Source organism: Meriones unguiculatus, chromosome 14, assembly GCF_030254825.1.
Source record: "Meriones unguiculatus strain TT.TT164.6M chromosome 14, Bangor_MerUng_6.1, whole genome shotgun sequence".
Taxonomy (NCBI): Eukaryota; Metazoa; Chordata; class Mammalia; order Rodentia; family Muridae; genus Meriones; species Meriones unguiculatus.
Window position 1 is genome coordinate 89,966,119 of NC_083361.1, and position 16,241 is coordinate 89,982,359.

General features: G+C 41.3%; 2 protein-coding genes across 2 annotated transcripts; one reads left to right on the forward strand and one right to left on the reverse strand.

The window, feature by feature from the left end:
* Positions 1-4,003: 4,003 nt before the first annotated feature.
* Positions 4,004-5,012, reverse strand: LOC110565300 (olfactory receptor 2AG2). Its single transcript, XM_021662953.2, has one exon. The coding sequence runs from the start codon at positions 5,010-5,012 to the stop codon at positions 4,062-4,064; it is 951 nt and encodes a 316-aa protein (XP_021518628.1). The 3' UTR covers positions 4,004-4,061.
* Positions 5,013-15,114: 10,102 nt separating this feature from the next.
* LOC110565297 (olfactory receptor 2AG1-like) lies at positions 15,115-16,056 on the forward strand. Its single transcript, XM_021662950.2, has one exon. It carries the CDS (start codon positions 15,115-15,117, stop codon positions 16,054-16,056), a length of 942 nt encoding a protein of 313 aa, XP_021518625.2.
* The last annotated feature ends 185 nt before the right edge of the window (positions 16,057-16,241 follow it).

Here is a 16,241-nt window from a genome sequence, read left to right on the forward strand (position 1 = left end):
TCCTACTTCTTTCATAAAATTCCCTGCACTCTACCCAAAGGTTGGCCATAAGTCTCAGCATCTGCTTTGATATCCTGCAGGGTAGAGCCTTTCAAATGTTTTTTAAAAAAGAAAACTCCATGAACTTCAACCAAAACAAAAAACAAAATGAAACCTCCCCCCCCCAAAAAAAAAACAAAAACCATAAAACAAAACCACAATTTAGTAGTCTATCCAGGAAACTTAACAGAAAGATTTAAGTAATTTTAAAAAGGCAAGCAATCAGAAAACCTGGAGCTAAAATGTTTAACTAAGAGGCATTAAGACATTACAGAACATGTCAAAAGCAGAATGCACCAAACAGAAGAAAGAGTGAAACAAAGAGGTTATTTGAAAATAATGAGGAAAATTTACAAAACCAGCATCAAAAAAATTTACGGCTACAGAGGGCCTCTGAAAGCCTCTGCCATGCAGACTTTGAAAGCAGATGCTGAGCCGGATGGGCAACTGTTGGGCAGAGTGAATGGAATTTTATGTAAAACGTGGGAAATAGCAAGAGCTGGAGAGGACAGGAACTCCACAAGGAGAGCAACAGAACAAGAAAATTTGAACACAGGGAACTTCCAGAGACTCATACTCCAACCAAGGACTATTCATGGAGATAACCTAGAACCCTGACAATGCAGCCACTTCTGATGAGAACTGATAGACTAAGATCAGAAAGGAGAGGAGGACCTCCCTTATCAGTGGACTTGGGGAGGGGCATGCAAGCAGAAAGGGAGGGAGGATGGGACCAGGAGGGGAGTAGGGAGGGGCTTAGGGGGGGATACAAAATGAATAAAGTGTAATTAATAAAAGTTAAATAAAAAAATTTACGGATACAGAAATTGTGGTACATTTATACAAGGCAATACTACTCAGCAATAAAAAACAAGGAAATCATGAAATTTGCAGAAAAATGGTGGGATCTAGAAAAGATCATCCTGAGTGAGGCATCCCAGAAGCAGAGAGACACAAATGGTTTATACTCACTTATAATGGGTTATTAGCCATATAATATAGGATAAGCATACTGAAATCTATACTGCTAAAGAAGCTAAACAATAAGGAAGACCTTAGGGAAGATGCTCAATCCTCATTCAGAAGGACAGATGTGACATACATTGGAATCAGGAGAAGACAGGGAACAGGACAGGAGTCTACTACGGTCTGCCTCTGAAAGACTCTACTGATCAATGCTTTGAAGCAGAGGCTGAGACTCAAAGCCAAACTCTGGGCAGGGGATCTTATGAAAGAAGGTGGGGGGATAGAAAGACCTGGAGGGGACAGGAGCTCCTAAAGGAAATCAACAGAGCCAATAAAACTGAGCTCTGGGGGCCTACAGAGACTGATACCCCAACTGAGGACCATGCATGGAGAGGACCTAAACCCCTACTCAGATGCAGCCCATAGACTCAGTCTCTAAGTGGGTTTCCTAGTAAGGGGAACAGGGGCTGTCTCCTCCACGAACTTAGTGTCAGGCTCTCTGTTTACCTCCCTCTGGGGGGAGCAGCCTTGCCAGACCACAGAGGAAGACAGTGCAGCCAGTCCTGATGAGAACTGATAGGCTAGGGTCAGATAGAAGGGGAAGAGGATCTCCCCTATCAGTAGTCTAAGGGAGGAGCATAGGGTGAGAACAGGGAGAAAGGGTGGGATTGAGAGGAGACAAGGGAGGAGGCCACAGCTGGGATACAAACTGAATAAATTGTAATAAATGATTTTAAAAAATTACAAGAAAATACCATCAAAAAAGCACATATTCTTGCTAAGGCTTTCGAAGGAGACTTGGGAATGCCAAGTTTGAAGAAAGCTTGTTTAAAGAGATAATGATGATGATGATGATGATGATAATAATAATAATAATACCCCAAACCTAAAGGACTCAAAAATTCTTGGTAGTTGAAAGTCAGGGAAAGATCAAATAAACTAAGTCTATCCAAAGACAATCATATTCTCAAAAATATATTAAGGACAAAACCAATATTTTCCACACAGAAAGAGAAAACATATACAAGGTATTACAGCTTGCCTGACATAGAATTCTGAGTAGAAACGTCATAAATGAGGAGGGAAGCGAGATAAATTCTGAGCTGAAGAAAAACTTTCTAACCACAGTTACTATGACCAACAAAGCTATTCTTTAGAAATCAGTGAGCTACAAAGACATGACCAGACAAAGAAATCTAAAAGAATTTATACTGCCACATGAGTTCTTTGGCCTGAAAAGAGACTTTGATAGGTAAAAAGAACAATGGAGGTTAGAAAACTCGATGACTGGCTCTTTGGTCTCCCCACCCCCGAAGGGAGGAGCAGTCCTGTTAGGTCACAGAGGAGGGCTTTGCAGCCAGTCCTGAAGATACCTGATAAAACAGGATCAGATGAATGGGGAGGAGGTCCCCCCCATCAGTGGACTTGGAAAGGGGCACGGTGGAGATGAGGGAGGGAGGGAGGGAGGAACTGGGAGGGAATGAGGGATCGGGACATGGCTGGGATACAGAGTTAATAAAATGTAACTGATAAAAATAAAATAAAATTAAAAAAAATAAATAAAAAAATAAAAGGAAAAAAAAAAGAAATAGCTAACACCAAAAAAAAAAAAAAAAAAAAAAAAAAGAAAACTCATTGGCATAGAAAGCATTACAAAATAATTCCAAATATTTGCATGTCAACACGGAACATAACCCATTTATATATTAAGTATAAAAATTGAAAATAAAACAATTAAAGTAATATGTAACATGATATCTCGAGATAAATATAGGAAGATGTAAGTGCCTGATCAAAGATTCAAAACATAGAAAACAATACAGTACAAATGTTGAGGTTTTTGCTGGTAGTTTTTATTCTTTTATTACCTCATTTAATCCACACAAAATCACGTGAGATCAGTATTCTCCAAGTATTACTGGGAGATGAACAAACTGGAGTGGAAAAGTGTGATTTTTCTTTTATGTCCAAAAATGCACAGACTTAAAAGAGGTCAAGGATTTAAACTCAGAGTATGCCTCTTCCTCTCCACTTATATTCTAAAATATCCCTTCAATTAGGAGCAAGATTTTTAACTTTTAGTATAAAATTACCATGCCAGTAAGATATACAATAAAACAGAACATATTTAAGTATAATTTATACTTTCCTTCCTGTGGGATACAGACATATGCATACTCTAGAATTCATATTTCTTATACTGTTTTCAAACATGTTTATGTATTTGTACATAGATAATTTAAAAATATGCACTCCTTTTAGCACTTAATTGGATATCTTCTATTATATTTATATTCAGATGCTTTCAATTATATTTTATTGATCGTACTTTCATTTTAGGCACTGTAAAATACCCTATTAAGTAGGCTGTGAAAGTTCCCAAATAGAAATGCCAGGTTCCATTTTTAAATTCTCTTGCACTATCAACATAGTTATGTCTTTACTTACAGACTCAATGTTAATGTTTCTCAAGTCTGGAATATATGTCAGTTAGTCCTCACCACTAATTTCTAATTCTAGTTCTGGCACTTGAAGGAACAGTGGAGTGGGCTCTGTGTTACTAATAACATTAAAATTAGTTCATATTGCAAAAAAAAAAAAAAAAAAGGAATTCCAAACTTATTGGGCATTTCTCTATACTAACAATTAAGAATCCGGATCCAAAGAAGCAATGCTCTCATGCTCAGATCTCATGGAGATCACTGAGTTTAAAACCAGCAGTGTTCCTGCTACTATGTGAAGTTGAAACAGAAAACAAATCCCTGACTATGTCAGCCTGGTGCTGTGCCAGAGTGAGGCCCGACCATACAACACGCCTAAAACATCAGAACTTTCTCTTCTAGTCTGTTGTAAAATTTTTTTAAATGTGGGGCTTCCAAGACCAAAGTAATATGTCAGATGATTCAGCCTAAGCTCTCTATTGACACCAACTACATAAGAAAAAATAATGTGAAAATGTAACATATGTCATCTGAGTCAGAGACTAACATTAAATAATGGTTGAATATAGTAATTTGTTTGAAGAAGGAATAGTGAAGGGCAAGCTATGAGTCTCCCTAAAGGATGGCATGTGCTGGCAGAATGTGTCTCCCCAGGACTCTCCTTAAGGCACCAGTGACCTCCTTATTCCTCAGGCTGTAGATGACGGGGTTCAGAGCTGGGGTGACAATTGTGTAGAACACAGAGATGATATTGTCTTGCTTTGGGCTGTGGAAGGAACTGGGCAGGACATACATGAAAGTGGCACCCCCATAGAACATGCCAACCACGGTCAGGTGGGAGGAACAGGTGACGAGGGCTTTCTTCCTGCCCTCATTTGAGGGCACGTGCAGCACGGTGAACAGGATTAGTGAGTAGGAGGTAACAATGGCAGAAAGGGGGAGCAGTAGGAATATCACTCCTGTCACATAAACCATGAGCTCATATTGAGAGGTGTCTGCACAGGCCAGCTTCAGCAGTGGAGGAACCTCACAGAGCAGGTGTCTGATTTCCCGGGACATGCAGAAAAGGAAGTGCATCGTGTACGCAGTGTGACCTAGTGCACTGAGGGATGCTAGGATCCATGATGTGATCACCATGAGCCAGCAGACCCTAGGACTCATGAAAATCATGTAGTTCAGAGGATGGCAAATGGCCACATACCTGTCATAGGCCATGAAGGCCAGAAGGAGGTCCTCTGAACCACCCAATGTCATTGCCAAAAACAATTGAAGGGCACAGCCCCCAAAGGATATGGTGTTGTCTCTCAAAAGAAAATCCATGACAGCCTTGGGAGTGACAACCGATGTGAAGAGGAGGTCGATGAGAGAGAGCTGTCGAAGTAGGAGGTACATGGGCACATGGAGTCGCACATCCACTGTGGTGACCAGGAGCAGCAGTCCATTGCTGGTCAGAGCCAGCATGTACAGGGCTGTGATTGTGGCACAGAGCAGTTCAGGAGAGCCACTGCCATCCAGAATCCCCACCAAGATGAAGCTGCTTCCCAAGGTGGAGTTCCAGAGTGTCATTCTGAGCCGTCTTTCCTGTTGCCTAGAAACAGATGCTTCCTTAGTAGGATCCTTTCTAAGGGAGTTCAACCCAATCTGAATTGCCCTAGGGCACTGGGGGATAGCCAGCAAGAATATCATATGCAACTTTTTAAATTTTCTTAGCTAAGTACAATATCTAGTTTCTGAAAATTTTCACTGAATTTTGGTATATCTTCAATTAAATGGGTAGCAGCACATTGAGAACTCCAAAACATTGAGAATCTTTTTAAGGTGTTAGTTAAATCGTGCGTAGAAAAATATCTTTATAGATAGATAGATATAATCATGTGTGTCTCCATATTAAACACACTGAGTGTTTTTTTAAATTCTGTTTCTGACTGAAGTTTGCTTGTGATTACAATTCAAAATTTAAATATTAATATATAAAATATTTTTATTTTTCCTTTGACTAGAGTTCTGCCTATTCTTGCTGATCTCACTGATAGCTTTCTTGCCAGAAATACTTAGTCTTTGGACCACATGATATCTTGTAGTTTTCAAATGTCCTCCTGTTCTTTATTGACTACTTGCTACTCTGTAGAAGTGAAAAGTAATTCTAAACTGGATGACATGGTGGGCAAGCTAGAACTTAATGGCCCATTGGAAGAAGAATACAGAAGGCATTTGCCTAACTGAAGTCAACAGTAAGATACATTTAGGAGTGGACAAGAAATTCAGATGGCCTGCACAGAGGCATGGCCGATATCTATATTTACAGCACATGATAGATGCTGTGAATTACAAAAGTAAGTCAAGGCAGGGAAGGCCCAAAGCCAAACCATTATGTAGGATTTAGAGAAAGACGCAAGCGTAAGTGATAGTTTACAGTACGAAGGATGGACTTATGCAAGTACTGAATTCATGTTTTTAGTTCCACTTGAAGAAGGACATGAAGGACATGTGCATTTGTGTGTGTGTGTACACGGGTGTGTGTGCATGTGATGGTATCTATGCAGCCTACATTTTAGAAATCCATGTGTTTCACAGTTGGAGGAAAGAAAAAAGATGCATACTGGAAGAGAAATGGAAAATTTACTACTGAATGTGTCATCACCAGGTGTACCGATTCCTTCTGTGTTATGTGACTCTGCACCAGTTATTTCAGATCATGACTTTAAGTGAGAGGATCGTAATTGAAAGGCCCATATGCTCCAATTATTTTCCTTCACGCAGTCAAAATTTCCAAAGAACCTACAATGTATCAGGAACGTCACTTGTTCTAAAATAACTGAAAAAAAGCATGAAAATGCGTCACACAGAAATCTGTATTATGAATCTTGACTATTGATAGTTGAATTATGGAGAACATAAAAGAGAGGTTTCAGAAAAGGATTTCTTGAAGAAGTATTACATGAAGTGTTGGTTACACATGAATATGATCTGGTTAAATCAGAGAGCTCAGTAGTTTGAGAGATGAAAGATAGCACCATGAGGCCAGTGTAGGGAAAGCAGTACAGAACCCCTCCTGTGCTCTTCACCACGAGGCCAATGCAGGGAAAGCAGCACAGAACACCCTCCTGTGTTCTTTACCTCTTGAGCTGTGTACAGACACTGGCCAGAGCTATGCCCTCTTGAAAACGATGTCTCACAGGTCCCTTGGCACCTAATATTCTCCTTGTTCTATGTCATATCATATGATATATAATATCATAGAGTCTATTTTATCAAAATGACAGCTCTTACCCAGAAACTCTGTGTGGAAGCCCTTTGCTTATCTAAAGCAAAAAGACAAAAACAGAAAACAAAAACAAACCAAATAAAAACAACAGATATTTTGGGGCAGTGTGTTTCTGTCACATATGAGACTTGAAAATGTTTTTGGGTAGATTTCATAGAAGATGTATAGATAGAAAAACAAAGGGAGAAAGAAATGTCCTGGCACATTCTTTAAGATTTCTGTGCTGAGGTGTAAACAATATTTCAAAGGAAAGGAAAAGAGCAGGGTTGTATTACTGCTTCCCTCTGAATCAAGATTCACAGTTTTCCTCCTATCCTGATCGTTGTCTCTTCATCCAATCCTATAAAGAGAAAGAGCAAGACATGCATGTGGGGCTAGCGAGGAAGAATCTGTTTCTGGAAAACAGCTTTGTTAGTATGGTGACCTCACACCAACAGCTGTCGACAGAGGCCAAAATCACCAGGGTGCAATTCTGTACCTCATGGAAATGGCCAGGAGAAATCAAGGAGAGGGAGCTAAAATTTTGAAAACATGTTTTTATAACTCTCTTCCCTATGTCATTGTTCAGTGTATTTCAATTTAAAAGTTGTTTTCAAATGGCTTTTCTGCCTCCTTCTGAGACTCATAGCCAAACTTTGGGCAGAGTGCACCGAATCCTATGAAAGAAGTGGGAGATAGGAAGATTTTGATGGGGCAGGAGCTCCACAAGAAGAGCAACAGATCAAAAAAAAAAAAATTCTGGGCACAGGGGTCTTTTCTGAGACTGATGCTCCAACCAAAGACCATGCATGAAGATAACCCAGAACCCCTGCACAGATGTAGCCCATGGCAGCTCAGTCTCCAAGTGGTTTGGGGCATGGGAGGAGATGAGGAAGGTGGGTGGGATTGGGAGGGGATGAAGGAAGGGGCTACAGCTAAGATACAAAGTGAATAAACTGTAATTAATAAAAATAAAATAAAAATTAAAAATATAAATAAATTTTTAAAAAGTGAAAAAATGGTTTTTCTGAATTATTTTAAATATCAAGCAGAAATGTAGGCAAAAGGAACTTCAGCTGGCATTGGGCAGCCCTCTTGGTGGTAATATTCATGTGGGGTCTGATTCAGATGCCGAGAGCGTAGGGAAATTCAAGCATATGGAAACAGAGTTCTGAGTTTTACCAGCCACCCAGCAGCATGGATTCTGGCATCGCAGGTTGGCCCAGAAGGAAAAATAATAATTGCAAGTATCCCCAAACATTAAAAGTGGCTCCTGTATGTGCTGTTTAGAGTAAAGATGGAAAGACTGGGGCCTGAAGACTGAGGAATAAGAGACTATTAGGAGTCGGGAGCTTTTGGTGTTGCTGTGTAAAGCTTACAACTCCCACATATTGCCTAAGTCAGAGACAGAGCCTTACCTCCAACACCAGTAGGCACAGATGTTCAAGATGCTGAAGAAAAAAAGAGGAGTTTTTTCTGGTGGGCTGCTCTTCAGAGCCGGTGTGGCTGCAATAGACCAGAGGTCAAATGGTCCTGCAGTCACTGCTGTTGCCAGTCCTCACCGTGAAGAAGATGAGATCTAAGGCAAGAGCTTGGAAAGCAAGAGGCGGAGTCCCTCAGCACGATTTCCTTCTCAGATCTGCAAAGCACACATTGACTCAGGAGGAGCAACGTTCATCATGATTAGCTAGCTTTGAAATGCAAACCGAAAATAAGAGATTCCATTTCACCCCAATTCAAAACGCCATCATCAAAACAGCAAACAACAGATCCGAATTACTTCAGACCATATCCTCAGATTCTCATTCTCTTCTATCCTGTAGGTGTCTGTGATATAAGAGAAGCACCGTAGGAATTTGAAAAGGAGGTACAGGTAGGAGTGTTTAAAGAAGAGCGACAGCTGCCTAGTTTCATCACCCCTGGGGCAGCAGTGAGCCCCAAGCTTTGTCCTGAGGGAGCTCTGGCGGGGCCATCCTCCCGGAGGACGTGACCTCCCAGTACATACTGCTCCCAGAAACTGGATTTTAATGAATCCTCCAAGCATGTCATTTGTCCTGGCACTTTTGTGCATGTTATCTGTAAAATTGGCTGTGGGGTCTGAGTTTTTCTGCCCAACATTATCTTGCTCAGGAGTTCCTAACTAGAGAGTACCAGGACCTGACCCAAATAGCAAAGGTGCCTGTGTAGCTTCTTTCAAGTTACCAAAAAATGTTCTGTGGCCCCCGTGAGTGCTCTAATATCCATCTCTCTCCTGTGCCTCTTATAAGGCTTATTAAGATTCAAGAGGCAACTAAGTGCATTAGCTAATATCAGGTTTTCCTCTGTTTATTTTTAGGGCTGCTCAATACTGAATGATTTGACCTCAGTACTGTGGCTCAGGCCTATTTGTCCTCTCTACCCACTCCTGTATGTGCTCAGGTGGTCCCGTGCGTGTGATTTGTGGCTACCAGGCTCTGATTCTAGAACAATACACAGAAAACACCTACACCATCTAGAGTAAGAGGGATACAAAGGCCATCCCATATTTTGTGCCCTGCCCTCCAAGGGCAGCCAAGGACCCCGGGAACAATGAGTTTCCTCTGATAAATTGCCTTTCCTCTTCATCAGAGAGGGCTCAGGACACTAACCAGTGTAATCCTACCAAAAGGGGGTGACAACGGAACACAGGCTAAGTGTGATACAGTATGGAAGTTAAAATTGTATGGGGTCTACACTATTGCTAAACAGGCATGTAAGGGAGGTGTAAGTTGCCAAAGGGAAAAATGAGGGCACTAATAAAACACACACACACACGGATCAGGGCTAAGGGTTAGGGTTTCCTGAATTGAGACCCTTTCGAAGTATTCCAGTGGACTTTAGAAAAATGACTAAAGTTAAAAAAAAAAAAACAAACCTAAAATGTTTACTGACAATAATGGATCACCTCTCCAGGTAGAGAGATCTTTCTCCTCCCAGCAGGTAATGTGATTAAGGTTATCTTAGAGTAGGTCAAAACTGTCTTCCTCCAGCGTTGCTTAGGATTGACGTAGCTCTAAAGAAGGATATGGCCTCTTCTATCTTAGTGGGTTCATAGACGTTTCTACCATGCAAACTGAGAACCAGTTTCTCAGGATCTCCAGCTCATTTTTTCAAGCCTGGGAAAAAATACTAATAAAAAGTTGGGAAGGGAACATACTGATTCTGACCTGGGAAGGTTCGTTTCTGGCATAAACCAACCACTGCAAAGCACAGTTGAGAAGGCTGGAAGAAGTGAGACATACTCCACCCAAATGAAGAAAACTACTGTAAAAAGTGCCTGGAGAAATGAACAATATCACCACAAGGATCCTTTAAAATCAAGATTAAGAAATAGTCTTGGAGACTGAGTCTATGGGCTACGTCTGAGCAGGGGTTGTAGGTCCTCTCCATGCATGGTGCTAAGGGGAGCAGGGGCTGTCTCTGGTATGAACTCCTTGGCAGGCTCTCTGATCACCTCCTCCTGGGGAATGGGGGTGCAGCCTTGCCAGGCCACAGAGGAAGACAATGCAGCCAGTCCTGATGAGATCTGATAGGCTGGGGTCAGACAGAAGGGGAGGAGGACCTCCTCTAACAGTGGACTAGGGGATGGGCATAGAGGAAGAAGAGGATGGGATTGGGAGGAGACGAGGGAGGGGGCCATAGCTGGAATACAAAGTGAATAAGTTGTAATAAATAATAATAATTAATAAAAAATAAGTGGAAAAAAGAACAGTTTTTAGTCTATTTATTATTGAAAAAATAATGGAAAACTTGAAGGTTAATATAACTATTAGAATTCTAATGGGAGGAAGGAGCCTGTGGTGGTTTGGTTGAGAATGGCTCTGATAGACTCATGTTTGAATGCTTGGTCCCCGTTGGTGAAGGACTAAGAGGTATGGCATTGTTGGATGACGTGTGTCACTGGGGTAGGCGTTGGAGTTTTAAACAACTTCCACCATCCCCTGTCTGTCTGTCTGTCTGTCTCTCTTCATGGTTGTGTCTCTAAATGTAAGCTCTCAGCTACAGATCCTGCCTGTTGTCATGATTCCAACCTGTGGTGACCTGAATGAGAACGCCCCTCCAGGCTCATAGGGAATGGTGCTAGGCCACCACGCTTTCTGCTGTGATGACAATGGGCAGGACCAGAACTGTAGACGCCCAGTTAAATGCTTTCCTTAGAAGAGTTGTTGCTAGGTCAGAATTGTAGACAGCCGAGTTAAATGCTTTCCTTAAAAGAGTTGTTGCTGGGTCAGAATTGTAGACAGCCGAGTTAAATGCTTTCCTTAAAAGAGTTGTTGCTGGGGGTTGGCTTGTGCACGGTGTATTTAGATGCCGATTTAGTGCCCTGAGAAAATGTTGCAGTCTGGACATGGGCATTGCCATGATTATTGAAGAATATCTTGGTCAATGTTGTGTAAGGAATGTTCCCCAATTATCTCTGACTGGCTAATGAAAAGCTGAACAGCCAATGGGTGGGCAGAGGAGATAAGAAGGCTGGATTTCTAATCCTGGTAAGGGGCAGAGAGGGAGACAAAGAGGAAGAAGGAAAAGGGGGGAACAGAGAGAAGGTGCCATGCAGACAGAGAGATATATCAGAAGCAGCTAAAGACTGAAATGAAAGGTAATGGGCTTATGGGTGGGAAGTACCCAGACTAGCATAATTTAATTAGAGTAAGTGAATATCTGTCCACTTATAGTGCTTAAAGCTTGTTGAATAAATCTGGTAGGACTCTGTTTTAATTATTTTGGAGCAAGGGCAGGTATTAGAAAAGGCCCATACCAAAAGCATAATTCAACAAGTTTTCATGCTCGTTATATTTCCTCACAGCAATAGAAACCCTGAGACACTACCATAACATTCATGTACTGCAGCACTCTGAAATCAAGCCCAAGATGAAATGTTTTCTTTTATAAGTTGCCATAATCATTTTTTTTTCAATCAGTAGAAGCCAAATCAAGATAGGTTTATATATAAGTCACATGCAGTGACCATCAGATGGAATCAGTTTACTATATAACTCTCTGGATGAACAGATTTTCACTCTCTACATTTCTGGCTTCAGATAACATTCTCATTTTCAGCTTCAGCTATCCTTTCTTCACACATTTTCCAACACAGGCTTAATTTCTCCTGTCTCTAGTATTTTTATCATTTAAGGTGAAAGACCTTCAAGTACCAAGTGTGAAGTGCCTGCAGCACCAGAACCCCCTCTTCTCTGCAGAAGCCAGCCTCCATTGCCCCGTTCTGAAAATTGTGGCTCTGTTTCTGTTTCTGCTTAGCAGCATCTCTAGTGACTGCTTCTTCCTCATTCTGCAATTCTTGGGAACAGATTTTTTCATTCTACATCTGGCTTGCATCTCCTTCTTGGAATGCCTGCTTATCAGCAAGGGCTCTCACTGTCATTTTCTCTTGTCATTATTCATTGCTGACAGTTCAGCTATGCACAGGTCGTCTGGCCGTAGAGTTTTGTTTCATCAGCATTTTAAATAACATTTCTTCCTGGTCTGATTGCTGTCAGCAAAATGTATTCACATAGTTGGTAACCTGTCTTTGATTTCTGGGTTATTTAAAATATTTTAATTAATGTAGACCCTCTGCAACTCTAGTACTATGGGATTTTTTTTTTTTTTTTTTACTTGGTGTCCAATCCTTAGAAAATTAAGCTCTCTTCAACAATCATCTATGACATCAAGACATGACTACATACAGAAACTGTCTTGGGTTTTCAGAGGTCAGTAGAGAGAAGAGCTTCCATGTATAGACTGTATATGGAACAGCCTTTGGGAAGAGATAATAGGCTGGCCTACAAGGGCTAAAAGAAGCATCCCCAAAACCTGAGAAGCCCATTTTATGGTTGAGGCCACAGGGCCAGACAAGCAACCTGAGCTACTCCACTTCATTAAAGATAAACAGAATTGTAGGCTTCTTGGGCTGTGGTGTCAGTGTTGTGTGTCTACAACCTCAGCATCTAGCAAGATAAGAAATTGGAATGTTGTATGCAAAGGAGAGAGAGACTTATGACCTTAGGGCTCATTATTGACAGAAGACCTCAGGAGAAGCAAGCTAGGAAACACACCCAAGAGTACTCATTAACTCACTATTTTCTAGACAAACATTTCCATTTCAGATGGGATATGAGTCCCTCTGAAGATATTCATAGGATAAAGGAGAAGAGAGGCCATGGGGTCAGAAGACAAAGCAGCTTTCTCCTAGACAAGGCCCTGCTTACTCTCACCCTTAGGGACATTTAGATGGAGAACATTAGGAGCTTTTGAGCATCTTCTTGAATTTCTACTTCCTTCTTGAGGAGCTCCATCCATGCAACTGTCCAAAGCAAGTTGTTTCTACAAATTCTCAAGTGTGAGAACAGGAAAGCCATTTCCTTGCTCCATAGAATACTACCTAATGTTTGTTAACTGCCTGACTGCTCCCACCACCATCTTCAGAGTACATCTGTAGATGAGAAGGAATGAAACAGCAGTGACATTGGGAGGACACTTAACATGCTTTGCCAGTTTAGCAAAGTTTAATCCAATTAAAAACTTCTAGGAAAAAAAAAACCCTCTGTCTTCTCCCTTTCTAATACAACATCTTCAGTCATTAAGAAGCCCCAAAGGAAGCTGGAGCATTAGGTACTTTGGCCTCTAAGCAACTAAGGTAAGGACTTTGTATCTGTTTAAATGAAATGTGTAACCTCCTTTTATGCATTTTGAGCCGAAATCAGTGTAGAGCAAACAAATAATTTAAATGACTATTTTCAATCAGGTTCCTTAGTACTTTGAATCCATGACCCTTTCAGTCTCTCTGTTTTTGACATTTTGACAACTAAGAGCATTGCCTGGGCCTATGTACCTGCTACCTTGCTGGGATCTCAGTACCTACCTTTTAGACTCTGTAGATGTCACTGGCTTCCGATAGTACCTATCAGACAGATGATGAGTGCCCACAAACTACCGATTGAACTGATGATACCTCTTCCACATTTTCATGTGTTTTAACTGTTAGGGTACTAATGACCCCAGAGAAGGCAGTGGAGACTCACGAAGTGTTAATATACATGACATAGCTCAATAATTTGTACAAGGATGGATGCCTCACTTTCCCATCTTTAGCTTCATGCTGACTTGGCTTCAGTCTCCATTTTGGTGATACATAACACAGCCTTCTGTTAATCTTAGACTCTTCTCCCATTGTCTTCTCCATGGCATTTGGCACCATGCACCAATATCAGCTTAGGAGAAAGAAAGCTCTTCCTCTGCAGCCTTGTGCCCCTTCTATCCAGTGCAATAGTCTGTACTTGTAGAAGGGAGAGCAAACATCAGGGCCAGTGGTTGTACTGAGGTAGGATTACTGGGGCTAATTACAATACAGACTACCTGTTCTTTAGTTCTTTTTCATCATTTCTTCCAGACACAAGCAGAGTCATTGTTTTAAGCTTTGTTTCTGTTTCTTTCCAGGCACACATTTTATATCAGTCTGTTTAAAACTGGTATGTTCCCATTAATTCTAAAGTTTTAACTCTAAAATCAACACTTTCTCAAATACACTACTGCCTTGTATCAGACATAATCCTCCCCAGGATCCTAGTGAGTATAGGGATGGGCAACAGAGCTAACTAATTTGAAAATTATGTGCTATTTCAACAGGATTTGCTTCAGATAAATGTGGACTCATGAAATGTAGAAAATGAACTAGACAGTTTGGTATATTTCTAAAATTCCAGCATTTGAGAGGGTAAGTCAAGAACTTCCATGCTGCTCAGAAAGACCTTGTCAAATATGTACAAAGCAATAGGAGCAAAGAAATATGAACAAAGTGGAAACACCAAAAGTAATTTGTTTAAATAATGCCTCTGTACCAATTGGAAATTCAAACTTGAATAATGTCTATGCAGAAAGCTTACCATTAGTAAAACATTAAATGAAATGAATAGCAGAGTATTGCGTTTTAAAATTTATTTTTAATTTATATATTTACTTTACATCATGACCATAGCCCCTCTCTCCTCTGCACCTGTCCCTCCTCCCACCTTCTTCACCCTATCTGTCCTCCCTACCCTTGACTTCAAAAAAGGGGAGATGCCCCCCCACCAGCAGAGTATTGTTTTACTCTTAACAGAGGAATAGTTAATCTTTCTTAAATTATACTTCCGGGAGGTGAGTGTCATGAGAAATATTTACATGAAATGACCTACTAATGTTCAGCTGTTAGTGATTATTAGCCTATGCTCACAGTAGATACGTCTACTATCAAGGTAGAATGGAAACCTAGAAATTTGGAAATTGAGAAGCAAGCTTATTTACCTGTGGGAAAGACTTTCATATTATTGAAGTCATTGCTGGTTTCTTATATTACAAAACTAGTATTCATATTAGCAAAACTTCAGTGAACCATCTGTTCCTAGGAAGATAAGGAAGCTTCACAGAATGACACTCTGGAACTCCACCTTGGGAAGCGGCTTCATCTTGGTGGGGATTCTGGATGACAGTGGTTTTCCTGAACTGCTCTGTGCCACATTCACCGCCCTGTACATGCTGGCTATGACCAGCAATGGACTGCTGCTCCTGGTCATCACCATGGATGCCCGTCTTCATGTTCCCATGTACTTTCTGCTCTGGCAGCTCTCTCTCATGGACCTCCTGCTCACATCAGTTATCACTCCCAAGGCTGTTGTAGATTTTCTGATTAAAGACAACACTATCTCCTTTGGGGGCTGTGCCCTGCAGATGTTCCTGGAACTGACACTGGGAGGGGCAGAGGACCTTCTTCTAGCCTTTATGGCCTATGACAGGTATGTGGCCATTTGTCATCCCCTGAACTATATGATCTTCATGAGGCCTAGGATCTGCTGGCTTGGGGTGGCCATATCATGGACCATGGCATCTCTGAGTGCAGTAGGATACACCATTTACACCATGCAATATCCTTTCTGCAAATCTAGGAAGATCAGACACCTGTTCTGTGAGATCCCGCCCTTGCTGAAGCTGGCCTGTGCAGACACCTCCACATATGAGCTCATGGTTTATGTGATGGGTGTGACCTTCCTTCTTCCCCCTCTTGCTGCTATTCTTTCTTCCTATGCACTAATTCTTTTCACTGTAGTCCACATGTCCTCACGTGAGGGCAGGAAGAAAGCCCTGGTCACCTGCTCTTCACACCTGACTGTGGTTGGGATGTGGTATGGGGGTGCTTCCTTCATGTATGTCCTGCCTAGCTCCTTCCATACCCCCAAGCATGACAATATCTTCTCTGTTTTCTATACAATCATCACCCCAGCCCTGAACCCCCTCATCTACAGCCTGAGGAATAAGGAGGTGACTGGGGCTCTCAGGAGAGTCCTGGGAGGATGCCTTTTGCCCGCATACTAGGTAGTTCTAGTAGCTCCCTTCTAAACTCCGTTTCTCCTCTTGATGGTTCCTGCCATAAATGAAGTTATCTTTATAGAACAAAACACTGAAAAACATTCTTTGATTAGGGATTTGGAACTTGACTACTCTGCCATACTCGACTTTGCTCTTCACGAGGTAGGATATGATTACAGTGTTTAAAATTG